Here is a 26942-nt window from a genome sequence, read left to right as displayed (position 1 = left end):
GAAAAATAAAATCTTTTTCGGACTTCTTATGTTGTGCAGAGAAATAAAAGTGAAAACAAATGACAGAGAAAATCAGAAAATCAAAGCAGAACTTTGTAAGCATTATGGTTTGAGCAGAGTCCAGTCTGTAAAAGTGCTGAGACAGTGTACAGTGACCTTAGGATCTGAAGGGTGATCAGAAAAGGAATATGATTTTGCTTGTGCCCTTTTTTGGTTCTGTGTAATACATAACAAAAGCTCAATTAGGTTTTTCTCTCGCCTGTGAAGCTTTGTAAGAATTCAGACTTGCTGAGGGAGCAGCCCCGGCACTTTTACCCAGTACATAAGCACACAGTGCTGTAAGGGATGTTGTGCTCCTCAGTCCTCTTTGCCTCTGTCTTCCTCTGCTTCTTTGGTTAGGTTGTGGTTGGACTTAATGATCTTTAAGGTCTTTTCCAACCTGAGCAATTCTATGATTCTACAATTCTGCTCATTGTATTTTGCATTGATTTGAGATTTCACCACCAGTAAATGCCCGCCTCGCTCAGCTGCTCTGCCAGAAGTTATCACCTATACACTCAGCAATGGAGGGAATGTTCTTTCATCAGCCCAGCCCATCATTAGCATTAGCTCAAACCACTTCTGAACCAGTAACCTCTCACTGTGGGCAAAAGCGTTTTGCACAAAAACAAAATTCATCAGCAAAAGTTCTTTCAGTACTTTTTCAGGCACCTCACCAAGTCACATTGGCTCTATTCATGCTCCTGGAAATTATGTAGTTCACACTGGACACATTAAACCATATTATCACAGCAATTCCCTTATTAAAATTACCCTGCAGAATTGGCATAGTAACTTCTCTATCTTCTGCATTTTCACATTAGTCTGTCTTACCAATTCTGATATACATAAAGATATTCACGGCACATAGCACAGAAAGACCAGCAACATGCTGCACTGCCTGTAATGTAAGGCTTTGGCAAATCACAGAATTTGGATAAAAACTGGAGCTGTCTCATGAAAGACTGCAGTATCTCTCACAAGTTGACAGAATACTTTGATTTTCCTTTTGGCCAGGAAAATGCTTATCAGTAATCCTCCTTTAGCTGGGGTTGTCCAGATGTTTTTTAAAATGCATAATAGGAAGGAAAAGTTCAGGTCATCCTCACTGCAGTAAGAATTAGAATTTGCTATAAATGCAAGAATCAGCTATCTTAGTTGCTCCGTGTTTCGCTTGCTGCTGTCAGTGCTCAGGCTGATAGCAGCTTTACTGTCATAGACATAAGCAACAGAAGGGAGAGCAGCGAGCAGCAGAACTGCCTCATCTTGCTAACGCTGGTGTGGGAGGTGGGAGCGGAGGAGGGGGGAACAGAGGGACTGTCAGGTGTCTGTATGAAGCAGCAGGGAGGAATGGGAGTGAAGGGTAGCAGAGGTAAAAGTTAAAAAAATAAAAGAAATGTAGAATGCAGTAGAATGAAGCAAAGGGGAAAAGGCAGAAAACAGGCTGAATTCCAAATAAGTTGGGATTCAGATGGCTCCTAGAGCATTAAGATAATTTCAGTGGTTGTCAAAGCTTCTTCCTTCTCTTATTCCTCCAAAAAGAGCTTAAAACACTACAGTGTATGTAAAATTATGCAGTCTCTACACTGTGGATTTCTTAGAATGAATCTTCTCAGAAAGCATACAGCTCTCGAGCAGCATGCAGCAGGAAGGTGGGTTAAACATGGCCAGGGCCAAGTGTTCCTTTGGCTGCCAGCTCCCTGCAAGCCCTCAAGAAAAGGAAGGTTTCTGCACATCACAAACCCAGAAAGCACTAACAGCCACTCAGCACACCCCTGTTGGTCACAATTAATCGTTCCAGTTAACAAAATGACACAAATGAGCCTGTCTACCTACAAACCTGGCCACTGAAATGAGTGAATTGGATGCACCAAACTTTAGAGCTAGGAGGTACTAGAGAGGTTGAACGAAAAGAGCGCAGGCCAAAGAGGCAGGTGTCTGCCTTCTGTGTCCCCTCAGTCTGCTGAGCTGACACTGCAGGAAGAAAGAAGCACTGCTGCAAAATGGAGACATAGGCCCTGCCTTTGGGACACGTTAGAAGGAAGTGAAGCCATACAGAGGGACCTCAACAAACTCTAAAGGCGGGCCTGTGTGAATCTCATGAGGTTCAGCATAGCGAAGTGCAAGGTTTTGCACGTGGGTCGGAGTAACCCCAGATATGTTTACAGACTGGGAGAAGAAGCCCTTGAGAGTAGCCCTATGAAGGACCTGGGGGTCCTGGTGGATGAAAGACTTAAGGTCAGCCAGCAGTGTGCTCTTGCAGCTCAGAAGGCCAATGGTATCCTGGGCTCCATCAGCAGAGGGGTGGCCAGCAGGGACAGGGAGGTGATTGTCCCTCTCTGCTCTGCCCTTGTGAGGCCCCATCTGCAGTACTGTGTCCAGGTCTGGGGCCCCAATACAAGAAAGAAAGACAGGGAGCTGTTGGAGAGGGTCCAGAGGAGGCCACAAAGATGCTCAGAGGGCTGCAGCACCTCCCCTACAAAGACAGGCTGAGGGAGCTGGGCTTGTTCAGCCTGGAGGAGAGAAGGCTGCGGGTGACCTCATTGCAGACTTCCAATATTTAAAAGGGAATTATAAATAGGAGGGGAATCAACTTTTTATTTGGGTAGACAGCGATAGGACAGGGGGGAATGGTGCTGGGACAGCTGCCCAGAGAGGCTGTGGATGCCCCGTCCATCCCTGGAGGTGTTCAAGGCCAGGTTGGATGGGGCCCTGGGCAGCCTGGGCTAGTATGAAATGTGGAGGTTGGTGGCCCTGCCTGTAAGGGGGGGTTGGAGCTTCGTGTTCCTTGAGGTCCCTTCCAACCCAACCATTCTATGGTTCTGTGTGCAGAAGACATTTAACAACCTCAGTGCATTCAGCTACTAGCATGGCTGTAGGACGCATTAACTTGTAGAGAGGACCTATCGGGATTTACAAAGCAGCAGCACGTTTGCATTTGCACACCGATGGGGGACGGGGAGTGCGGCAGTCCCTGCTCCGGGGCGAGCAGCCCCTAGGAGCCGTACAACGACAAACGGCGGTGAGAGCAGCCCGTTCTCCTCAGACCCTCCCCGGTTGTTAAGAGCTCAGCCCGCCTCAAGGCGCACCTGCCCGCGGTGGGCGTGAAAGCGGCCGAGGGGAGCGGCGGCAGCGGCGGGCAGGAAGCGGCGGCGGAGGGAAGCGGCGCAGCGGCGGCCCCGCCTCGGCTCCACCCCTCGCCCTGGGAGGCCGCGGCCGCCGCGCAGCAGACGGAGACGGCAGCGCGCCGCGGCCGCCGTGTGGCGGAACCGGCCCCTCCCCCGCGGGCGGCGCCATTTTCCACCGCCCCCCCCCATCGCCGCCTGAGCGTCTCCGTGCCGGAGCCGCTGCTGCGGCCAAGGGGAGAGGCCGCGGCCGTTCGCCCCGCTCGTTTGTCGCCTCGGTTCAGGCAGCGCGTAGAGTGGAAGGGACGAGGTTCAGTTCCTGCCTCTCGCATTCCTGTTTCGGACAGCCGCACACGTGGGGGGGGACCGGGCTCCACCAAGCTCCTACCTTCCTTCCTTCCTCCCCGCACACCTCAGCCTCCTCCATCCAACATCCATCCATCCATCCATCCCCGGGGTGAGCCTCTCAGCGAGTCGGAGCACAGCCCGCCCCGCGCTACCAGAGCAGGGTCGCTCCCGGGGGCCTGGCGGGACGGCGCGGACCGGGCTGCGGGCGGGCGGGGGCTGCCTGCGGGAGCTTGCTGCTAACCCGGCCCTCCGCACGGCTTTCCGTGCCTCAGGCGGTGCCGGGCGGCGCGAGGAGGGAGCGCTGCCCCGTCGGGCTCCTCCGTCGGGATCCCCCGCGATGCCCGGCGGCGAGCGGCGCCGGCGGTCACAGAGCGCGGAGCCGGGGCTGGTGGCGGAGCTCCCGCACGGGCTTTTCTCGTGGCCTGCGGTGTTGTTGGGCGCGCTGGACCCTGCCCTGCCGCTTTTGTTGTCCCTCAGCGCGTTTGGTAGAGGGTTCCTGTTGGGACTTGGAGTTATGTAACCGAGGTCAGCCCTTGGCCTGCGCTGTGCTGGGAGGTGCTGTTAGCTCCTGTCTCCCTGATGCTGCCTGCTTGTGCGGCTCTGCAGGGGGTGGGCTTTACTGCTGTGTGCACAAACAAGAAGTGCTGGTTTTTTTTTTCCTTTTTTTTTTTTTTTTTTTTTTTTTTTTGCTATAAATAGAGCGTATCCCTGCAGACTGTTAAATGCTAAAGCCTGGCGATAGCTGCTGTCTGGGCCAATATTCTCTGTGTAGACTTTAAGAGGTTTTATTCAAGGCCAGGCTGGATGTGGCTCTGGGCAGCCTGGTCTGGTGGTTGGTCACCCTGCACATAGCAGGGGTTGGAAATAGGTGAGCACTGTGGTCCTTTTCAACCCAGGCCATTCCATGATGCTATGATTATTCACTAAGTGTATCTCCATATGTGCTATGTACAGATCAACTGCTGTGAGTTCCTAGAAGTTATACAAATGAATTCTTTGCAGTCTATGAATGCAAAACAATACCTATGCAAGTTATTTATTACTGGGTGCGTGGAGGGGAGGTAAGAACCCGATGCTGTGGGCTGCCAAATGTACTTTGCTGCATTAGCAGACTGTTGTGATACAGCAGATTTCCTGAGAGTGAACCTGTTTCAGGGGCTGCAGTTTTGTTGGTGATGTACTTTAGCTTTCTTTTGAAGTCTTTGATCTCACTCCCACGCCATTCTCTTCCTTGGTACAGGCCTCTCTTTCCTTTTGACTTAAGGCACTGCACCCAGTGCTGTGCTAACTTACTTGGCAGGGTGCAGTGCATCCTCTTTCATCCCTCTTAGATATTTTTTTAATTGTTGACCAGATCCACATGGCCTGGAAGGTGATGTCCTTCTTCCTATAAACTTTGAAGGACTCTGCACTGGCTCATACTTTACTTGAGTACTTTATCTGAGACAGGGAAGGTTTAGGTTGGATATGAGGAGGAAGTTTTTCCCCCAGAGGGTGGTGACGCACTGAACGGGTTGCCCAAGGAGGCTGTGGATGCCCCATCCCTGCAGGCATTCAAGGCCAGGCTGGATGTGGCTCTGGGTAGCCTGGTCAGGTGGTTGGTGACCCTGCACATAGCAGGGGGTTGGAATGAGATGGTCATTGTGGGCCTTTGCAACCCAGCCTATACTATGATTCTATGATTCTATACTTGCACATTACTATTGTACAAATCAGATTTTATTTTATTTTGGTGCGTTTTTTGTACTTTGTACTTTTGCAGTATAGATGTGAAACCTGATGCTGCAAGCAGCGTTTTCAAGTGGAACAGTGTTCATGGCTTTTTGAAAGTCCTACATCTGAGTCTTGTAGATATGCAGAGCTTTCCTAAGGTATAGAAATCTGTAGCTGTGATGATTCTGGGGGGCAGCTTGACATCTAACCGGGATGTGTGCAAAGGCAGAAGGAACAACTCCAAGGTCGTGCCTCTGAGAAGTAAATGAGGAATCCCTCTATGCTTTACTGTCTCTTTACTCACAGGTTTTGAGTATATGAGTTTGGAAACATTGCCTGAGGTTTAACAGAATTCAGTAGTCCTTAGTCTGTTTTGCAAGGTTCTGGGTGTCATAACCAACTGAGTGTTACAACCAACCTGTCAAGGACATAATTTTGGATAGCACAGGATGGAGCTGTTTGAAATGTGATAAGTCAGTTTGCAACTTGTCACAATAAGCAAGCTATTATTTTAGCAAGCTACAAGTGCTTTAAGAATGGCTTGCAGACTATAGTCTGAAGTGATACTGAATGCTGCCATTGTGCTGTGGTGTCCTCGAGCAGTGAGCCCAGGTAGGCTGTATATTTCTGGGTCATTATTACAAGAGTGTTTTAAGGCATGAGGCCAAAGCTAAGCAAGTGATTATCCCATAGAAACTAATTGAGTTGATGCTCTTGTTGCAATTGTGAAATATCCAAATGCGTAGATATGCAAAGTATGTAAAGAAAAGGGAACTAGTTAGGCCTGTGTTCTCATGGAACTGGGCAGCAGTGACTCAATTAGAGCTTACCAGGAGCTGATGAGAAAACTGCATGTCAAAGGTACTGGAAATGGTATTGATTAGATCTGTCATTCATAGTGCTGCACGTAATCATTATTAATTTCAAGTAATATTATTAAGCGTTCATCTGCAAGCTAATGCAATATACATTTCTATTTATAAACAATCTCTGGCTTTTCACTTCTCCTGTATTTTACATATGTTTAAAGTGTTATGTTTGATTACAATCAGTTTCACAGAATCAGCTGTAAAGTTTCTAGTTCCCACAGCTGCCATTCTGTTCTGTCATATCTAAGTAACAGTAATGGCAAAGAGAGGCCAAGGGCTTATATGGAAGGGGTGAGCTGAAACACCTCTGTCTTGGCCTAACTCTCTGAGGAACATCTTCCAGGTGAATCACAAGAGCTATCTGTAGAGATAGCCAATGTTAAGCACATTGTAAAGTGATTTGCTTAATAATGAGGAAAAATGTTTTGTAAAAAAAGTAAAGAATGAAAAGAAGAAAGAGTACGTTTCAGTGGGAATCTCTCAGAACTCATCTGTGATTGTGATATCTCTGCAAGGGATTGGCATCCTGAATGTTCTATTACATCTAGTTATTAAAACTGTTAGGCTTGGGGATTTCTGATGTACTTGAGGACAGTGGTGGTGGCAAAGTATGAAAAGCTGATATGCCAGAGTGTTCAATTAAGGTCAGGGTTGGAACTGTACTTGTAATATTAACAGTTGTTTATGGATTGTATATACATGTTCATAATTGTACTCCAGCCAGTGAACAAAAGACAGCTTGGGGTGATGTGGAAGGAGGAGGATCAATGTCATGGGTTGGGAAGGCAGCACCATCTTGAAGGGAGTGGAGCAGATGGAGTTAGATGAAAGTTAGTTCTATTGAGAGAAATTATACAGAGGAAAGCATAACTAAAAGCTGCTGGTAAGAAGATGATAAAGTTGATCTTGCTTTGTAGAGAATCCAACAGCATTAGTGAAATCTTGGGATTAAGGTACTCTAGATGGAACTGAAGGTAGATCTGAGCCTCGATACTGATGGATTTTTTTTTTGCTGGCAGATGAATAGCAAAGCATGCTGGTAGAATTAGCTTGGGCTCTGTGTATTCATATGTAAATGTTTTGCTCTTCAAGAAAAGCAAAGTGTTGAGTAAGTTAGAGGTTGGGGTCTGCTGGAATCCTGTCTGCAGCTTCCAAGGAGTCAAAGCCAGTTTCTATCACAAGACATACAAGTATGCTATATTTGCTTCCCTGAAAGCTATCAGTGGTCACCTTGGGAAGGTTATGGTCACTACATTTAACATCTATACAATTATTAAAAAATTGTCACAGAATGTTCAGAATACAGCCAAAATAATGCATCACTGGGGGGGGAGGAGACAAAACCCACAAACCTATTGCTAGTGCAATCAAAGTTAGGGTTACAGGAGCTGGATTCTGCAAGCTATGGAAACTTTTCAGTTGGTTCCAGGACGCTCAGTCTTTGTGCTGCTGTGTTTAACCCTCTTTAGGGAGGAAGAAAAAGTCATTGATGTTAATGTGCAGTGCCATTTACTGCCAGCAGTGGCATGGAGTTCTGCAGAAAGTGCTGCATGTTGTGTTCAGAGGGAGGTGAGTGGATCTGCTGGGATAGCTTTCCATGTACTCTTGGTAAAGAATCACTTGTGAGGAAGGGCAGAGCTCTGATTAGACTTTTGTTAGAAACTCAGAAGTATTTGTAAACATCTCCAGATGTGGAGACATAAATGTGATGTAAGGTTATGCTGTGTATTTCCCAGTCGCAAATAAAATAGTTACATCTGTGTATTAATATTCTTTCAGTATTGCAGACCGTTCTGTGGTGTGTTTCTGAAGAAGCTTAAATAACTGTCATGTCTAACTCATGGATGGACAAATAATAGCTTAAAATATGAGAACATTCTGAGCCATTTCATGTAAAATACAGTCATCATTATGCTTAACTGGATCAGAAGGTTGTGCTTTCATCTGTAGCTGGTTAGTGACTTCTCTTTCCCGGCTAAGTCAGTGAGGGAGTTGTTCCTGTTCATAGCTTTCCTCTAAGGTCTTCAGTAACTGTGTACAAAGATACTTTCTTACCAGGCATGGGAATGGACAACTAGAATTACTTTCTGTCCAGGTGTGTGGAGCACCACAGTTGTAAAGACAACATCAGTAAGATACATTTTAATCACTGGGGCAAAACCTGTACCTCCCTGTGTTTGAAAATCTGTTTTACTCTGCATCCTGTATGTATGCTGTGTTACACTATATCATTCTATACATGTGCTGTATTATACTATATTATACTTGTTATATGTATGTCTGAATTATTATGCAGGCATATGTGCTTGTTTAGTTTCTAAATCAGAGCGAATGACTGAGTGGCCTTCTAAAGGTAAAGGGATAAAAATGAGGTTTGGCTGTGCTTCTTCTATGCTGGTAGGTTTTCCAAGCTTGTTTAATTCTGATAAGGAATGTCATGGTAAAAAATGATTTTATTTTATTTTATTTTTTTTCTGGGTGCTGAACGATGGGCTCTACATTGACAGCTATGAGATGGATCATAGAATCATAGAATGGTTGGGTTGGAAGGGACCTTTAAGATCACCTTGTTCCAACCCCCTGCTGTAGGCAGGGACACCTCCCTCTAGCCCCATCCAGCCTGGCCTTGAGTGCTTCCAGAGATGGGGCGTCCACAGCCTCACAGGGCAATCTGTTCCAGTGTCTCACCACCCTCACAGTGATGAATTTCATCCTGGCATCTATTTTAAATACTTCTGCTATTCACTTTCAAGTAAAACTACCATAAGCATCTGGTGTATTGGGTAATACAAGGAAGCAGCGATTGCAGGTGAAATGTGTTCTCCTTAGTTTAGTGTGAACAGTGCATGCATTATGCTTAGTGATGCGTAAGGTAAGTCTAGATCATTTGTGTGTTGTGCTCATTGGAGACCTTTCGCTCTAGAACGTTTCTGGTTCCAGCCTGCACGAGCAGCTCAGGAGAACTGAAGAATTTTAAAGTTTTTCTTTGTTTAGTTATTCCATGCTAATGGCGATCAGTGCAACAGTGTATGTATGATGTACGTGGTTGTCTTTCTTTTAAATGTTGCTCCTACATTTAGAAAGCCAGCCTTGCACATGTTCAATGGGAGTTTACAGTTGCTTTCTTCCTTTATAAGGAAGCTCACCAACAAAAATCTGATTTCCTGTAGTTAATTCAGATCGCACATCTCCAGTCCTGGAAGACAGTATCTTAAACTCTTAAGTGCTGGTGAGCCTGTGGCTGCAGTAAGATACTTCGTGGTAACAGGATAGTTAACTAGTTGCCCAAAGAGGCTGTGGATGCCCCATCCCTGCAGGCATTCAAGGCCAGGCTGGATGTGGCTCTGGGCAGCCTGGACTGCTGGTTGGCGACCCTGCACATAGCAGGGGGTTGGAACTCAATGAGCACTGCGGTCCTTTTCAACTCAGGCCATTCTATGATTCTGTGATTAACTACTCTGAGGTAAGGGATGTGAAAACAAAGCCATTACTTTTAATTTTGTGTTAACTAATAGTCATCTTGGCATCTAGTTCCTGTTTTTTTTTTTTTTTTCTACAGATAAAAATATCATTCTTTGCATTTTTTTTGCATGATTTCAGGTTATATGCAAAATATATAAAGAACAAGAAAAGAGAACTGGTACAGTACCCATATTGGTTGCCTATTTGATGAATTGAGTCATTGTAAGTTCTACAGTAATGCATGTAATTGAAGAATTTATCCCGGATCACTGTGTCTTTCACTTGTTCTGTACTACTCACCACAGCAGAGACATAAGAACGTTTACGAGGATAGATTAGTTAGTTATATGAGATGATTTTACAAACACTTTAGAGATTCTGAGAACAAATGTGGCCACTGACTGATTGAGATTAGTTGTACTCAAAGCTCTGATAGGCCATTCTGATTCAGATTTCCCTCCTCTGAGAAACACTTAGGTTTTAAACTGACCCAGCTGGCATGCTCAGTTCTCTTTTGGCAGAGTGAAAACTGCAGGAATATAAATGTTTGCTTTCCCTGGTTGCATTTGGGTGAGTTATTAAGCAGTATTGGTGGGCACTTGAGAGTGCACGTGCCCTTAGTTTGGCCGTGGTGGTTGATGAAAGTATCTGAGAAGTCTTTGAAAATAGAAGATGGAACTATTTACAGTGTTGGTTTTTATTAAGAAAATGTATTACTATTATTGTTATTAAGACTGCTTCTGTTTGCTCCAAATACAATTAAGAAGTAAGTAGCTTGGAGATGTGATAATTGACAGCTATGGGCTGTATGTGCAGCCTGTACATTAAATTCAAATTTCAGGAGCACTGGACTTCAACTCTTCCCTTCAGTTCTTGAACTTCAGTTTCTACACACCTCTCAACTGGATCTTGAATAAGTACATTGTATGTGGGATGTACATCTGACTTAAACTGAACTGTAATGGTGAGCTTGTATTGCTTAGGAGCTTCAGAATGGACATGGATAAAAGAGATGGCTATAAAGTGAAAGTCTGCTCTTGTATTTTACCTTGGTGAGAGAGGTGGACATGTGTTTGTCAAGAAACAACTTAGAATCAGCTTCCCTCAGCCAAGAACTCTTCTGCTGTTTTATATAGAACAAATACTGTTTTCTATTGTGAATGTTTTATGTTTTATTTCAGGGACAGGGAGGTGAGAAGAGAAGGCTGCGGGGTGACCTCACTGCAGCCTTCCAGGACCTAAAGGGAGCCTATAAACAGGAGGGGAGTCAACTCTTTGAGGGGGGAGATAACAGCAGGACAAAGGGAAATGGTTTTGAAGGAGGGCAGATTGAGGTTGGATGTCAGGGGGAAGTTCTTTCCTATGAGAGTGGTGAGGTGCTGAACAGCTGCCCAGAGAGGCTGTGGATGCCCCGTCCACCCCTGGAGGTGTTCAAGGCCAGGTTGGATGGGGCCCTGGGCAGCCTGGGCTGGTATGAAATGTGGAGGTTGGTGGCCCTGCCTGTGGTGGGGGGTTGGAGCTTCATGATCCTTGAGGTCCCTTCCAACCCAAGCTATTCTGTGATTATATGTAAAAGATATTAAGTCACAGTAGATGTTTTTAAATCTCTGTTCGTATTAAGAAGTATATATGTTGTTACTATTACACATATGATTGCAAGGTTCTCCTTATGGGAAAAGAATTTGTGGAAGCTGGGTGTATCTGGATAGGACCTCCTAATTGCTACTTGTAGCCTGTGCTCATCAGAAGCTATCTTCTCTTTGCTGGAGTTCATGATTAAAATATGGCATGTTGAAATAATCTGTGACTGAATCTGAACATCTGAATTCATTTTATAGAATATGGCAAACAGCTGCATTTCGGTTTGGAGCTAAAACAAATACAGTATATTGACCCACTGAAGATTACAGTAGGCTTTTCAGTTCCATGTTAGCTGTACTTATTGAAGAAAATTGATTTGAGAGCGCTTCTGCTTTTGAATTATTTTCTTTTTTTTTTTTTTTTTTTTTTTTTTATGTCCGGAAGAAAGGAAATAGAACATACGGATGATGGAACTTTGATGTGTAAAGAAGTTAATTATCTAAACCATCAAACAGAACGTGGGCTGTGGAAGTAATTATTGTGAAGGGTCTGACAAAGCCTGACAAGCTGTTGGTTTTTTATGTCAAGAAAATGCTTTACACCTGCTTGATTTGAAAGTTAAATCGTTTGGTTGCAGTGGGAAGAGCAGAGTTTTTGGTGAAGCAGTAGCTGATAAGCTTTCAGCTCCCTAACCGATACTTGCACAGATGTACAGCCCTGAGGTTTTTGAATGAGGCTGTTCTCATCCATTCGGAGGATGGGAGCTTTAAAAAGTATTTAATCTAAAATAGGACAGTCGCAAATCACAGCTGTTCTACTGACCCAGCAACAGCAGAACTGTCCCATGATGTGGGGGAGGTAAGAATGCCTCCTAAATGACCAGACTATACTCCATGGATAAAGCAAAATGTCTATCCTAGACGTGCAAAGAAAACAGCCATATGCTTTAAGTGACCCTGTTAGTTTAAAAAATAATAATTCAAGCTTACGTAAAAATCTTGAGTTTATCTGTTGCTCAGTTTTTAAAGCTTAAGGCACATACAAATGGTATATTTCAAGGTGGTTTTTTTTTTTTTCTACCTTTTGAAAATGTTATCTGAGTTGTTCACCTAGTTCATAGAATCACAGAGTCGTAGAATGGCCTGGGTTGCAAAGGCCCCCAATGCTCATCTCGTTCCAACCCCCTGCTATGTGCAGGGTCGCCAACCAGCAGACCAGGCTGCCCAGAGCCACATCCAGCCTGGCCTTGAATGCCTCCAGAACATGAGAGCTCATTGGGAAAGACTAGCAGGACTAATAGCATGAGCATATATATTTTTTATCTTATTGTTTGAGTAATGGGATACTGTTTGCCAAATGAACAAAACCAAACCCCCAACAAACAATATGGCCACCATTCTGCAGGTGTTTACAGGCTGGAAGCCTGGATCATATGTGTAGATCAAGTTAACAGGTTACAGATACATTTCTTCTTCTGCTACGTGGGTATCACTGCAGCTTCCTCTTCAGTCCCTTATGTATGAGTATACAGCTTTCCTAGAAACACTCTTTCAGCTTCCTTCACATGATAGATGCACTTAAAACCTTTTATTTTTTTTATGTCACTAATTTGATTGCTTAGTTTCTATGACTCTTTGGTAACTGCTGATTACGGCCGGATCCTGCCAACACTTAAGCCTTATGTGTAAGTACTCGTGATTAAAATCAGACTTCAGTGGGAGTAAACATGTGATTAAAGTTACACATGTGCATAAGTGCTTGCAGGATGGGGACCTAAATTAGAATCTGCTTGAAGATAGAAGTCTGTTCAAATCTACTTGAAAGCAGCCATAAAAACTGTAAGCCTATCTCTAACTGCATGATGTTGTCCCTCCATAAGCTATTGTATCATTAGTGTTTCAGAATGCTAGTTCTGTTGTTACTTCTTGAAAGTACCTTATGCCTTTTTAGCGTTACAAGTTTTCTTCGCTCATCCTATTTGTGATGGCTTGCAGTGCTTTTAATGGCATTTAATATGGCAACTTACTTCCAGGTTATATTTTTAGAAAATAAATTTATCTTTTTCCACTTTAAGTTTTAAAGTTAAGATCTCTTTAGAAGTCTTACAGCAAAGCAAGTTAACATCTGCTTTTCATCATCAATACTACTGCTACTACTAATAGTGCAAGGACTGAGCAGTATGAGTGAGGTGATGTTAGTGGGCAGCAGGCTGGATAGAAGAGGGAAAATGCCACGGAAATGTGCTCTGTTTATCTGAGGACTTGCATGATGGGTGCAGTTCTGTGTTTAAAAATAATATCGAAGGGGAAAAATGAAACTCCCTATTCTATGTTTATAGAATTTTCCATAAATAAACCTTGATTTCTCAGACTTTGAGTAATTTAAGATTTTTTAATGAAATTAAATTACTTACAGGCATTTGACTTGCATTTTATTAAAAAGGAAAATGGACATCTGTTAGATTTACTTTATAGAATAAGAGTAGAACTGGGTTTGGTTTGGAGGTTTTTTTTTTTTTATAAGAAATTTGTATGGCAATGCTGTAAAACATTTTGTATAAAGACAGTGCCTTCAGTCATCTAGGCTTTATTGTGATGTGCATTTCTTTTTGAAACTGGAGTAGGACTAGGAAACAGGACAGAGGTGGAATGGCTGAGGGAAGTGAGGTTCAGTTTGAAGGAGAGACCACGCAACTCTACAGCTCTACAGCTACCCTCATGCTACTCTCTTTCATCACAAGTGGTAGGGAGTGAGGAAATCATAGAATCATAGAATGGCCTGAGTTGAAAAGAACCACAATGCTCATCCAGTTTCAACTCCCTGCTTATGTGCAGGGTTGCCAACCACCAGACCAGGCTGCCCAGAGCCATATCCGGCCTGGCCTTGAATGCCTGCAGGGATGGGGCATCCAAATGGCCTCAGGTTGCACCCAGGAAGTTTAGATTGGGTATCTGGAAGAGTTTCTTCATGCTGATGATGGTTAAGCAGCAGAACAGGCTGCCCAGGGAGGTGGTGCATTCTCTATCCTTGATTTAGGACGTGTAGCTGTGGGGCTTAGGGATGTGCTTCAGTGGTGGGCTCTTGAAGGTCTTCTCCAACTGAAGTGATTTTCTGATTCTAGTATGTGTTTCAAAAAGGAATTTATGATCCCAGTGCTCATGAAATTTTATCTGTTTGTTTCTAATACTGTTTCACTGTTGTGTTCTTCTCAGTGGAGGCAAGCAGGGACTGATTTATCAGTGCTTGCAATACCATGGCTATAGAAGAATATGTTTTAAGTAGCAAGACATCAGTGTGAATGAATATAATATATTCCAGAATAACAATAATTTACCTTAATACTTTTTCTTTGGTGCTTTTAGGGCACTTCTGAATGAATTCCTGAGAAGATAAGTTGAAAAAATAGCACACATTTCCAATGCTTACAGTAATTACAGTAAATATCTCTCTCCTGTGAGCTCAGATAGAATTCTTTTTGCATACAGAGCCTTACGCTCCTGTCCACCCTGCATAGCTTTTCTTCCCTCTTGAATATCTAGTGTGCAATGTACATAGAAGCCTTTAGGGTGAAATTATTTTACAGTTATCAGAAATTTCTCTTACATGTTCAATTAGTAAAATGGGCTTTTTCACTTGGCTTTCTAAATTGTTTTCTTTGAGTGTTGACTGAAAGACATCATGAGGTTCTGTATGCAGAAGCAGACCTGAAATATCTGCAACATGTAGAATATTGCGAGGGATGCAGTTATATTACCATTTTTTCATATGTTCTCCTCTAAAATAGAATGTATTTGTAATTGCTGTTATTTCTTTGTTTACTCAGATGAGCAGCACTGTGGCTAGCCCGATGTCAATGGCTGCTTCTTCAAGCAGTGGAAGAGGGATGGGCAAATCAACAAGTTTTACACCTGAGTTGCAAAGTATGATGTAAGTAACCAGCCATACTACTGGTCATATCTGCTTTTTGTGTATTTCTTCTAGCTAGCTGCCTAGAATGTGTGTTCAAGGTGATGGGGATGAGGGGAAAGAAGAGTAAGTCTTAGTGCTGGAACTTGGTGATGGTTCTGGATTATTTTTGAATGGATTTTACTTTTGATTTGGAGAACATGCAAAGATAAATATAAATCACATCCTCTATTGAACGGAAAGAAAAATTCTGCTGACTGAATTAATATATTATTGGTGTTACTTTAAGAAGTCATTAGAGACCTCTCTTGCTCAGACCTTCATCAAAGAAAGCTGGTTCCTATTGTCATACATGCTTATTTAAATAGATGTTTTGTATGAACATCCTTCAGTGCTAATACAGAAAACTAGACTGACATCAATGTATTTTGAATGAAATTAAGACACAAAGCAATTGTAAATAACTGGGTTTTGGCTGATAAAAAGTAAAGTTCTGACAAACATTACAAACATAAGTTATTTGTTGTTGTATATTGAGTGGACTCTTGGGAACCTATGTAATCAGACTTCTAAGCTGTGATATTGCATGATTTTATAGTTCACTTCTAAAACTGTGATGGTGGATGATCTCTGGACAGATGGGCTGTGTCGGTCTCAGAGGTACTTCCATAATCAGAAGGATTCATTCTGTGGAAGCCTTTATCCTGGCTGGTAACCTGTTATGCTGGGCTGCCTGCAAAACTTCATTTGGTGGAGAGCAACATATTTGTCAAGAATGTGACCTCCCTTTTTTTCCCCTTTTCATGTATGGCCAAGACCCCGTGCTGTTGGGATGGAGAGCTTGGAAAATTAATGAGTTTGTCCCATGTGGATTTGTGTTCTTGATTTATCCAGGCACTTGAAAGAGTTGTTCAGCTTAGAGCTAAAAGATACGTTAACCTTTGAGGATGCAGATAGAAAATGAGGCTGTAGTGGTTTGTGTCTAACTTGTGCATTTTTTAAATATATGATTATGAATGTTACCTACTGAGGAGGAAAGGATGCACACTTGCCAATTGCTGAGGTCAGCTGCACATAAAAGGGAGTGTTGCTTTATGAAATCTTGCAAAAGTATTGTGAAGGATTTTCTCTTATGTGCATCTATCAAAGTTGAAAATGAAATGAAGAAAGCTTGTCCCAGAATACCAAAATGTAAATCCATGTTTTCAAAAGGTCCTGGTGAGGTTTTAGGTCTGGAAGACTGTTCAGGATGTTGTTTAAGAGATGACGAGATAAAGTAGGAAGGGCTTTAATTTAGGGCTACTGATCTTTGCTTTGGCAAGATCATTGAAAGCACTCAACATTTGGAAGCTTCCTTTTACTATGTTGCATCATATTTTTCAATTCCTTTTAATAAGCTGTATTAAATTAAAATAGTTAATCCATCTTCTGAACTGCATTTTAAAAATAGGGAAATCTTTATTCAAACTATGGACTCATGCTGATGGGTTTTTATGATGCCATCCTTTTGGTCATTTTACTTTAGGTCAGTATTAGTTGAACATGCGTTCATTTGTGTGCATGTGGCCTTTTATATCTTATAATACACAAGTTCAAATTTTTAGATAGTTTTGTCTTAGACGCTCCATTCTCATCCTTCTCCTTTCCATGGTGTTAGAGCTGAATATCAGCATAGGAGGAATGTTAAAGCATTATTTATTGTATATAGATTTATAAATATACAGATATTCTTTTTCTGTCAGTTGTTTTCCTCAACTCTACAGAAGTTAAAGAATCTCAAGACTCCATAGATTTGTCTCCATAAAAACTACATTTGTCTTTTTGTTGTAAGGGAAAAATACTTGACATCTTAGCATTGCTGCATCGAACTATGTGCTCTCCTCGTGTTTACTTCTCTGTAGTTGTGAAAGAGTTTGCTCAGGAATTAAAAGGTGTTTCAGGTCACTTCAGGCTACGTTTGGAACCTCCTTTTGTGTTTGCTTTGATCACTTATGGACATGACTATTTTATGTGAGCAAAGTGGTAAATCTGCCCCAGGCCCAGGTCCCCTTTCCTTCCCTGTTCTCACACAACCTGTTCCTAGCAGTCTCCTGTAGCTCCTTGTTGCTGCTTTTAGGAGAGAGGATATTCTGTCATATGTTGTAGGGTTACCTTCACTGTCACATAGCATAGTTTGAGTGGCTATGTGGGCAGTATATATGAAAGGAATAACTTGCCTCTACTAGATTCTACAGAGTCCCATGTCCAAAAGCAGATTTGTTGTCAGTTAAATGTCCTTAAAAGACTGTCGGACTGCTGTAGGTGGAGCACAGGATACGTTTCATTGGAATATTTCTTAGTTTAACGTAGATAACAAACAGTTTCCCATGCGTTGAGTCTTCTGAAGTAGGTGGAAACTGTATTACAAACTTAGTGGCTTTCTGTCTGTATTGAATTCCTTCTCAGATGGAAAATGCCAGTTCTTTCCATTGAGAGAACTCTGTTATTGTTCACATCTGTGATAGTCAGTTACACAGAATTTTTGTGTGTGTGTGTGTGTGGAGAAAACAGCTGTAACCATGTTTAAAAGCAAAAGAAGAGCTGTGAAGTGTGGGGTCAAAGAAGCCTGAGCATCTCTTTGGTCAGTATCTGGGAAACCTGCCCCCTATTTCATCGTTTGCTTCCTGATAAAGTATTTTGAAACTACCAGCTACCCTCCCTGCCAGCATACACACGATTCTGTCAGAATGCAGAAGTTATTGTTGGCCATATAAATGGAAGAAATAGACGTTTTCCTTTACTGTGAGAGCTATACAAACAGTCCTTCTGTGCTTTAGAGTAACAGCTTTCACAGTTTCATTAAAACAGTAGCAACTGAAGAGATTCTTTGAATGTAACGAACACATTGAAAAAATACATTCTTATTGTTTTGTTGGGGGGGAACAAAAAGGGAATCTTGAAGTGATAAAGTGTCAGGGATGAACCATGTGGAGGAAAAATGACATCTGTTTCTTTTGGCCTGCACCACAAAATGAAGTTACTACTCGAAAAGAACTTTCCAGGCTCTGACAGAAGCTGACATTTTTTATAAACTACATAATTTAGGAAGTTACAGATTGTCCCATGTAGGCAATTTATAATTGATCCATGCTGACATCCTGAGATCCTGGGAATTATAAAGGCTGGAGGATTACAGTGCAGAAAAGGTGACATCCTTCTTAAAGAAAAGAGGGATTGTAGCTGTGTAGTTTGTCTTTGGAAGTTGAGTAAGATCTCCTATTTCAGGCAATCTATATGAAGTAATACAAAGACTACCTTCAACTTGTCCTGCCCTTCTCAACTAAAAGTATATGCAGTGAGAAGATGAATTTGTGCAAACTAAGTCTTAATAGGGTTCTAACCATAGAATCATAGAAGGGTTTAGGTTGAAGGGACCTTTAAAATCATCTAGTTCTAATTGTGCATGGCGTTTGGTAATTGCTGACTACACTGAAATGTTGAGTCTGGATTTGATTCCCCAGAATGTTTATGTGATATGTAAGTTTGTGAGTAATTCCATTTAAGGTGAGGGAGTTATTCATATGAAGTGTATGTCACAAATGCTACGCCTGTTTCTTGAACCAAAACATTATGGAATTAAGTGAATCTTTTGGAGGAATTACGTTTTTATGATAAGCTCATAAAGCAGGAAATGTATAGGAGCCTTGAAATGAAATTGTAAAATACTGACAGAAGTTGTCTTAAGATGCATTAGCAGTTTTTCATAATAAGAAAATTTTCATACATACATACATATATATATACATACATATATATATATATATCTACACTAATAAAACAATTCTGGTTTTCCATTAAGAGTATTTTTAATATTTGCTCGCATATGAGACAGGACTGAGACAGGGGAGGTTTAGGCTAGATACTGGGAAGAAGTTTTTCACTTTCAGTGATGCATTGGAACAGGTTGCCCAAGGAGGCTGTGGATGCCTCATCCTTGCAGGCATTCAAGGCCAGGCTGGATGTGGCTCTGGGCAGCCTGGTCTGCTGGTTGGCGACCCTGCACATAGCAGGGGGCTGGAACTGGATGAGCACTGTGGGCCTTTTCAACCCAGGCCATTCTATGATTCTGTGATATGAAGAAATTGTTGTGATAGAGAACAGATTTTTTTTCTTGACTATAATGTCTCGTGTGAAGTACAGCTTGGGATAGTACTCAGTGTGCTGACTACTTCTTGTTATAGTCTCAGACTGTCACAGGCTACACAAATGCATGTCAATTTACAAAGCCCTACCTTTTCACATGGATCTGGCTTTTCATTTAAGACCTTGCAGTTATATGCTATTTGATCTAATAATGATTTCAAAATACGTAATGCTGTCTAGAGTTCTGCCTTAAGCTCTGTTTGTGTTTAGATACATTACTGTGCTACTACAGAACTTGTAGCAGGAAGGTGTTGATAATTTTAAAAGAAGTTTTCAGCATGTCTAGGACACTAATTATTGTGAGCTGAAGTTATTTCCAAACTTGTTTTTCTTGATTCAGTCTGTTTATTTATCTTGAAATCTCTTACACAGAGGGAATAGAGGCTTTGCTCAAGATTGGCTTCTTATCAATGGAATATTTTTAAGAATCGTGAGAGTAAAAATTTTACAGTGGCAAAAATGTATTTAAAACTAACCTTCTGTAGTGGAAACACTAAGTCACAGCTTGCAACAGTGATTGAGCACCTGGTGGGAAGGCAGGGCCAACTCAAGGGAGCACAGGTGTATGCAATTCTGCACTGAGTGACCAGAAGGGCTGGAGCCAGGATCCACCTCTTTCCAGACCTCATTTAAGGGCTGGTAGGGGATTCAAGGGGATCTGTCTGAAGATCCCTGTGTACCTGAGGTCTTCTGAAGGTAAGCAGCTTCTTTCCTTTTTTTCTGTGCCCATAGCTGTTGTGTTTGAGCAAATCCTGCCTTGCTTCAGCCTGGGACGTTGCTGCTCTGCTGTCATTGCTGTGCTTTCCGTCGCATTACACCTTCAGAACACGTTTAAGTTTCCTACACCTTACAACTTCCTCCTGCAGGTGGATCAGTGCTTGGCTTTGCATGGTTCAGAAACTTTACATCAGTTAAACATTTGTAGGATTAAGCTAAAGGTTAATGCTAAATCTTTATATAAAATACTAGTTAGTTGTATTTCAGTATCACAGAGTGGTTTTTTTTTGTCAGCTGTATTTTCTGTGCCACAATAGGTGGTGTCATTGATGATAGTAGGCTGTATTACTCTACTAACACAAGTTGGTTGAAAAGGCTGTTTTCTTTTTTTTTTCTTGTGAATTCTATTTTTTTTCTCAGATATTTTGTTCTCCTTCCAAAGTCTATTTTGTGTGTTTCTTTTTTCAGATGCTTATAATGGTTTGAAGTTGAAAGAGGGAGGATTTAGGTTGGATGTCAGAGGGAAGTTCTTTCCTATGAGAGTGGTGAGGTGCTGAACAGCTGCCCAGAGAGGCTGTGGATGCCCCGTCCATCCCTGGAGGTGTTCAAGGCCAGGTTGGATGGGGCCCTGGGCAGCCTGGGCTGGTATGAAATGTGGAGGTTGGTGGCCCTGCCTGTGGCGGGGGGTTGGAGCTTTGTGGTCCTTGAGGTCCCTTCCAGCCCAAACCATTCTATGAACTAAAGTAATTCTGGTGGCAAAAAAGTTTCAGTATTTTATGCTAAATTGTGACTTTGAGCAAGGTTTTACGTATTTGTTTTAGCTCTGAGTTATCAGAGGGTGGAAGAACACTTTTAGTTGCCTGTGTTGTTTTTTATAGGTGTGTGCTTTTGCTCAGCTTTAAGAATCAGAATAATTATAGTCTAAAAACTTCATTCGATCTACACGCTAATTACAGAAAAAAAAACAACCCTTCAATATCTATTTTATGCTGTTTGTAAGACATTTTCCTTTTGAATAGTCTATTGCTATAAATTAATGAGAAAACTTTAAAAATACTTTCTCTGCTTTCTAGCTTCTGTCTAAAATCCCTTATCATTCTTTCTAGCTGCTTGGCTTTCGTTAAATTTCTAGTGAGATGCTAGATTGTTAATCTACAAAGCACAAGTGGGTTTTTTAGGTCTCTGAGATAATCGGCTTTGCTGTTTATAAGTCTAGTTTGCAGTTCTTAAACATTGGCCTTGATTACTTTGTAGTGTATGATGTCGAAGCTGACTGGCCCTCATGAGCCAGATATACAGGTAAGTAGGAGAGCTACCATTTCTCTCATGCCAGGTTCCTCCGGAGGTTCCCTTATGCTGGGCTCAGTTTTCCCTCAGGAAAAAGGGATATTTTAGAGTGTTGGCTTTCATATGTCTTATGTCATATGTCTTATGTCTCCAAGACACATGTTAGGTGTCTTGGAGTGCAGAGCACATACAGTCCCTGATTCTACTTGAAACAAGTAAATGATTATAGCAGCTAAGAAGTTATGCTGAGTAGATGGTATAGGTGATTGGTTTTAATAAACAGTATGGAATTTAAATAGCCTGCAACACCCAATGAGCATGTGCTTGGGTTGAGTATTAACGATCCATTTTATCTTACTGTAATGAGATATGATAGTACTTGCATGACCCTGTTATGACCATAAACTTATGACTTCAGTCATGTCCCTCTTCGCTTTGAAGCTGATCAGTGCAATCATCTGACTTTGGGTGGTTCATTTGGAATGGTGGTGGAAGAAAGCAGCAATGACCTGGCTTAGGGAGCATTCTGGTTAACCAAACTGTAATTTGGGATTGTAAAGAATTTCTCTATTCTGTCCCATACTTGTTTACCATATTTGAACTCTGAATTTTGCTGAGATTGCATTGTTCAAAAATAACCAATTTAGCCTACTGAGCTGAAACCCTTCTCTGCAAACATGAGCAGAAGACTCTTTGACCCTTTACTAAAGAAGCAGTGGCAACAGATGTAATTGGAACTTGTTTATTCAATAGTGTTCTTCTGTTTCCATCTGCCTCATCAAATACCTCAAGCAAGCGTGGCATGAGATAGAAAACTAGAGCAGAACTAGGTTTTCCTTTCATTGGTAGGACAGAGTGGAGGAAAGACAGTCCTTAGAGAGAAACTACTGCAGATCTTTCCGCTGCTGAGGCGACTGGATATTTTAAAGCTTTTAAGTCAGTCTCTTGTATACAGTGTTTAGTGCAACTGGGTTGTGTTTGAGGAGTCCTGATATTTTGAACAGCTGGTACTAAGACTTGAGAGCTGAAAATGGAGCAAGTGTTAGAGAAGCTATTTGAAAATTCATTCTTATAGGCTTATGAGCTGCATTGCTGAAGCTCATTTTTAAGTGTGGTTATTCTAGATCTCCTTTTGGTGGTACTGGAGCTTCATTTCATCACTGACTAGTAGAATTCATCTGAAAGATAAGTCTCAGATATCGTGGCTGAAATGCACTCGCTTCTCTTTTTCTGTTGAGTGCCCTATTGCTGCTTAAGAAGGGGCGGAAGGAGACGGAAGACTTCAGTTAACACATGGAACTCCTGAACACACCTCTACATGGAGGAAATACATTGCTGAGTCTCTTTACAAACCGATGGAGGAACTTTCCCATAACTAATTACAAAATAATATTTATACTCAGATGGCAAAATAAATACATGAAGGATGTTTTTTTATGGGGAAACACTAGAGAGATTAATCTGGACAGCAGTTTTTACCATAAACAGAATTAACTGAGGTATAGCATTTATCCATGGTATGTGTGTCTCATGTTTCTGCTCTACTGGTGTTCTAGTTTTCTCTTGAAAGTTCAAAGTTAATGTATATTTTGTAGTTAATTTGTGAAATTTGTTTTTATAAATGCGTGAAGAATTCCTCTGAGGAAGGTTACAGTGCATGCGTTCCTGCTTTGAGTTGGGTACAACTTCTTGGCTGCATCCTATGTTTGGATTTTTTTGTAGTGATGTGTTTTGAGGTACATCATTCAAAATTAGATTCCTGAAACGCTGTGCTCTCCCATTTTGACAAGTTGCTTTAACGTGTCGTCTGATCGCTAAGTAGAAGACTAATGATGGAAGTGAGCTGTCCTACTTAAGTGAAAAACTGTCTATTTTAACTGAACATTAATTAAAGCATAAGCTAGTATGCTAATCATATTCAGCATTTTCTACTACTTCTCCTCAGGTGTTTTAATTGTAAAACTTTAGTTCTAGCAGACTGAATCTGAAAACAGTTTAAGTGCCGTCGTGACCATAACTGTTGTTTGTTTGTATCTGAAGCTCTGAATTACAGCTACATAACTTGTATTCTCAATTTATTTGTTCTAGGCATGTCTAATATGTTAGCACAGATTGTATGTGTCAGTGTGCAGTGTTTGGTGTAGAACATTATTCACCCACACAGAGCATCACTTTTTTTTTTTCTGTCTGGGACCTAAATAGTGATAGCTGGAGTAACTTCTACTCTTGAAGAGGTTTTAGCATTTGATAAATAACTAGCATCACCATCTTTTAAAAAAATAACTGTATTTATAGAAGGCTTTATCATACTCTTAATTTCCATCTCACCACTCCCTCTGCTTACTCTTCCATATGACCCAGTTACATGTATAATTAATGTATATAATGTAGAATCATGGAATCATAGAATCCTTAGAGTTGGAAGGGACCTTTAAAGGTCACCTGGTCCAACTCCCCTGCAATGCAAAGGGACACCACAGCTAGATCAGGTTGTCCAGGGCCTGATCCAGCTTCGCCTTTACAGTCTGCAGGGATGAAGCATCAACCACAACACTAGGCAAGCTGTTCCATTGAAAATATACTGCATATTAAATCTTTTTCGTATATTTTTAAATTTAGCCTGATACGCAAAATAACTGAATGCTGTTTCTTTTAGCTTAGAGATGGTAAATAATAATTTTGCAGTTGTGATATAATTGGACAGCAGAAATGTCAGTAAGGCTGATGGCTAAGTGGGAGGAGGGTGGAGGAAAGACATGAACAAAAATAGTCCAACAGTATGTTCCAGGTTAATTCTATGAAATTGTATTGGCAATTTCTTAATATGTTAGTAACTATGTGCTTTCTTTGCGTTAAAATAATCTACTGCTTAAAATGGGTCCTGTGTGCTTAAGCCATTTTTTTTTCTTACAGAAAGTGCTGAGCAAACAACTTATTTACTCTCCTGCTTTGGTGGTGGTGACTTTTTGTTTTGCTGGAGTTTTTTGAGCAGAAAGCTGTAAGCACTTTATGCTGCTAAAAAGCAGCAGCTTCTGACCTAATGTACCCTTCTCTGAATGATAATGTTTCTTTGTTACTTATTTTTAGCTCAGATTGTTTTTCTCCCCTTTCCCCTAACATGATTTGTACAACCTTTAGAAAATTGAGTAGTTGTGGTTTTGAATCATCCTCCATTTCTAGACTCAATGAGTATTTCTGAAGAAGCACTGGCTTGCTTATGTGTGGGTCTTTCTTGCTTAAAAAGGCAACAGCCATGACACAGTCTTACCCTTGAAAAAAGATGGAATGCTATAGAATCTTAGTAGGCTGTATTGTGACCCTGAAAGGACAGTGTGTTTAATGCTTATTTCATTTTGAACCAGTGTTACATTGCTAGCAGATGTCTTGTTGTTCTCCTTTAACTATGATTCAAAGTCATTTGGATAACGTATCTTGAAGGAGTGTGTTTTGGTCTTGAAATAAAGCATGACTATCCGTGTTGAAGCTATAGTAATACTTCACAATGAATCCATCTGTATTTGTCTCCTTGTTTGCGTGTCAGGCCTTCAGTACAAGCTTGGATACTTCTGTTTGTGCTTCTGGTGCAGTACAGCAGGATAGCACAGACATCTGGTATGTACACACTGATATCAAGCTCTCCCAGGAATAAACTTGAATTCAACAAAGTGTAACTTAATCTGCCATTTTACAACAGTGAGACAATACAAATAAAGAACTTCATGGTACACTCTTTTTGTTTCTTAAACAGGTTAGGGCACTTGCATTAGAAAAAGTTTCTGTCATTCCACAAATGACATGAGGTAGCTATCCCCTCGACCAACCTTATACTTCTTTGTTTTCTTACTTTTCATTCATAGAAAATTGAGAACCTGAGGAGTAGGCCTATGCTCAAGGGGGTAAGGTCTTCACAGTGAGAGTAAGGTGCTGGCAAAGGTTGCCCAGTGAGGCTGTGAATGCCCAGTCCCTGGAGGTATTCAAGGCCAGGTTGGATGGGGCCCTGGAATACGTTACTCTTAAACCTGAAGGGTGCTTTGTAGTGCCATTGTAGTGCTGAAATTTAAGATTTTTTTTTTAAATATGTCTGAGTACACGTGGAGATCAATACAATATCTGTAAAAGATGAGAAAATATCTGTGTTCCTCTCTTTAGAAAGAGAGGCATTGTTTTAGTAAAATAGACTTGTATACATGCAAACAAAGACTATTTAACGCTTTTTTGACTTCCAGTTTAATGTTAATTTATTTGTTTAGTAATAAGCATGGGTATTGAAATGTCAGTGTGCAGGAAGACATTGATCTGTGAGAATTCATTTTCTTAACATTCTCCTGAAAGATCTACCTGCAGGTTAGTGTGTTGTTCCTCTCTTGTTAACTTAGGCATAGCTGTGTTGTTGGCAGATCCATGGCAGGCATGTCTCTTTGCTACAATTTTGTTACTCTAATAATTTCACAAGATGGTGTGGGCTGTACTAAGAGTTATTTGGCAGCTTTCGTTGCTATTTCTTCATTTGCAGCCTCGGTACTGAGGATTTCACTGTGGTATACTTGGTAATGTATTTAAAAAAAAAAAAAAAGTGTATGGGAACATACATATGTGGGAATGGTTTTAAACTAAGATGGGAGGTTTAGGTTGGATATTAGCAGGAAGTTTTTCACCCAGAGGGTGGTGACGCACTGAACAGGTTGTCCAAGGAGGCTGTGGATGCCCCATCCCTGCAGGCATTCAAGGCCAGGCTGGATGTGGCTGTGGGCAGCCTGGTCTGCTGGTTGGCGACCCTGCACATAGCAGGGGGTTGGAACGACATGAGCTTTGTGGTCCTTTGCAACCCAGGCCATTCTATGATTCTATGTATCTAAGTGTATACATTTTTGTATGCGTATATAAAGACTTCAGAGAAGAAAAAACCATCTGTGAGTAGTGTGATGCTGTTACTAGAGGCTGAATAAGCCTTTAAGTTGTCATCTTTGTGAAGGTTGTTTGGCTGTGAGAACTGCAGAGCTGGACGTGACTTTGACGTGCAGGCTCTGAGATTAATGGACACCTTTTTCATTCTATTACCTAAGAGGGAATGCAGATTCTTTGAAGAGAGTTTTGCTTTGTGTTTAATGCAGAAAAATGTTACATATGTTAGACTTCCCAAGTTCAGCTCATGTCTTAGCAGTTCCAGTTTTGCTTTTTATAGCAGAGAGATCAGTTGTGGAAATCAAAGTTTATGCAAATCTGAGACATGTAATGCAAATTGTGTAATTAAATCTAGCTGTATGCACATTAACTGAAAAAACTGCAGCTTTATAGATGTTGATTGTACGAGGTGCTTCTAGGTCTGTTTATGCTTACTGAACTGAAATGGATAGTAAGTAGCCCCGTGTAGGGGTTACTGAAAAATCAGGCAAACTCAACCAGCTTTAATGCATATTATATAACTAAGCTAGATCCATATCTGGTGCCTTGCAAGCAAAAGTCTCTAGCTTGTTGGCAAGCTTCCTTATTCTCTGTTTCTCTATTAAATGCCAGTCTTATACCTTCAAGAATGAGACTTTCTTTGGAAAGATGTGTATTAAAACAAGGTCTGTCTGTGAGTTTGCACTGGCAGGACCTTTGACTGTGCATGCCCAGCTAGGGCCCTTCATGCACCGCAGGAGTTACATGCCCACTGTTGGCTGTGAAGGGTCATCTCAGTGTCTGCTGGGCCCTTTGATGGTTCAGGTGACTG

At 41.6% G+C, this 26942-nt stretch overlaps 2 protein-coding genes across 10 annotated transcripts in view; one reads left to right on the top strand and one right to left on the bottom strand.

Moving 5' to 3' along the window:
• RUNX2 (runt related transcription factor 2) overlaps nt 1-26942 on the bottom strand; it is a 215727-nt gene that overhangs the window by 168551 nt on the left and 20234 nt on the right. The gene's annotated exons all lie outside the window — the stretch shown is intronic.
• Nucleotides 3358-26942, top strand: part of SUPT3H (SPT3 homolog, SAGA and STAGA complex) — a 274262-nt gene continuing 250677 nt past the window's right edge. For 3 of the 6 annotated variants that reach the window (XM_040697264.2, NM_001031102.2, XM_040697265.2), the window contains exons 1-2: nt 3358-3621; nt 14961-15064. In XM_040697264.2, the coding sequence (XP_040553198.1) occupies nt 14961-15064 (104 nt within the window). In that variant the 5' untranslated portion in view covers nt 3358-3621. Of the gene's footprint in view, nt 3622-3854; nt 6739-7563; nt 7664-12877; nt 12976-14960; nt 15065-26942 lie in introns of those variants that run through there. The other 3 variants (XM_046938982.1, XM_046938981.1, XM_046938983.1) reach the window with 2 other exon arrangements.

Source organism: Gallus gallus, chromosome 3 (assembly GCF_016699485.2).
Source record: "Gallus gallus isolate bGalGal1 chromosome 3, bGalGal1.mat.broiler.GRCg7b, whole genome shotgun sequence".
NCBI classification, from domain to species: domain Eukaryota; kingdom Metazoa; phylum Chordata; class Aves; order Galliformes; family Phasianidae; genus Gallus; species Gallus gallus.
The sequence above is the reverse complement of the archived record's forward strand: the minus strand, read 5'-3'. Positions and strand labels throughout refer to the sequence as shown.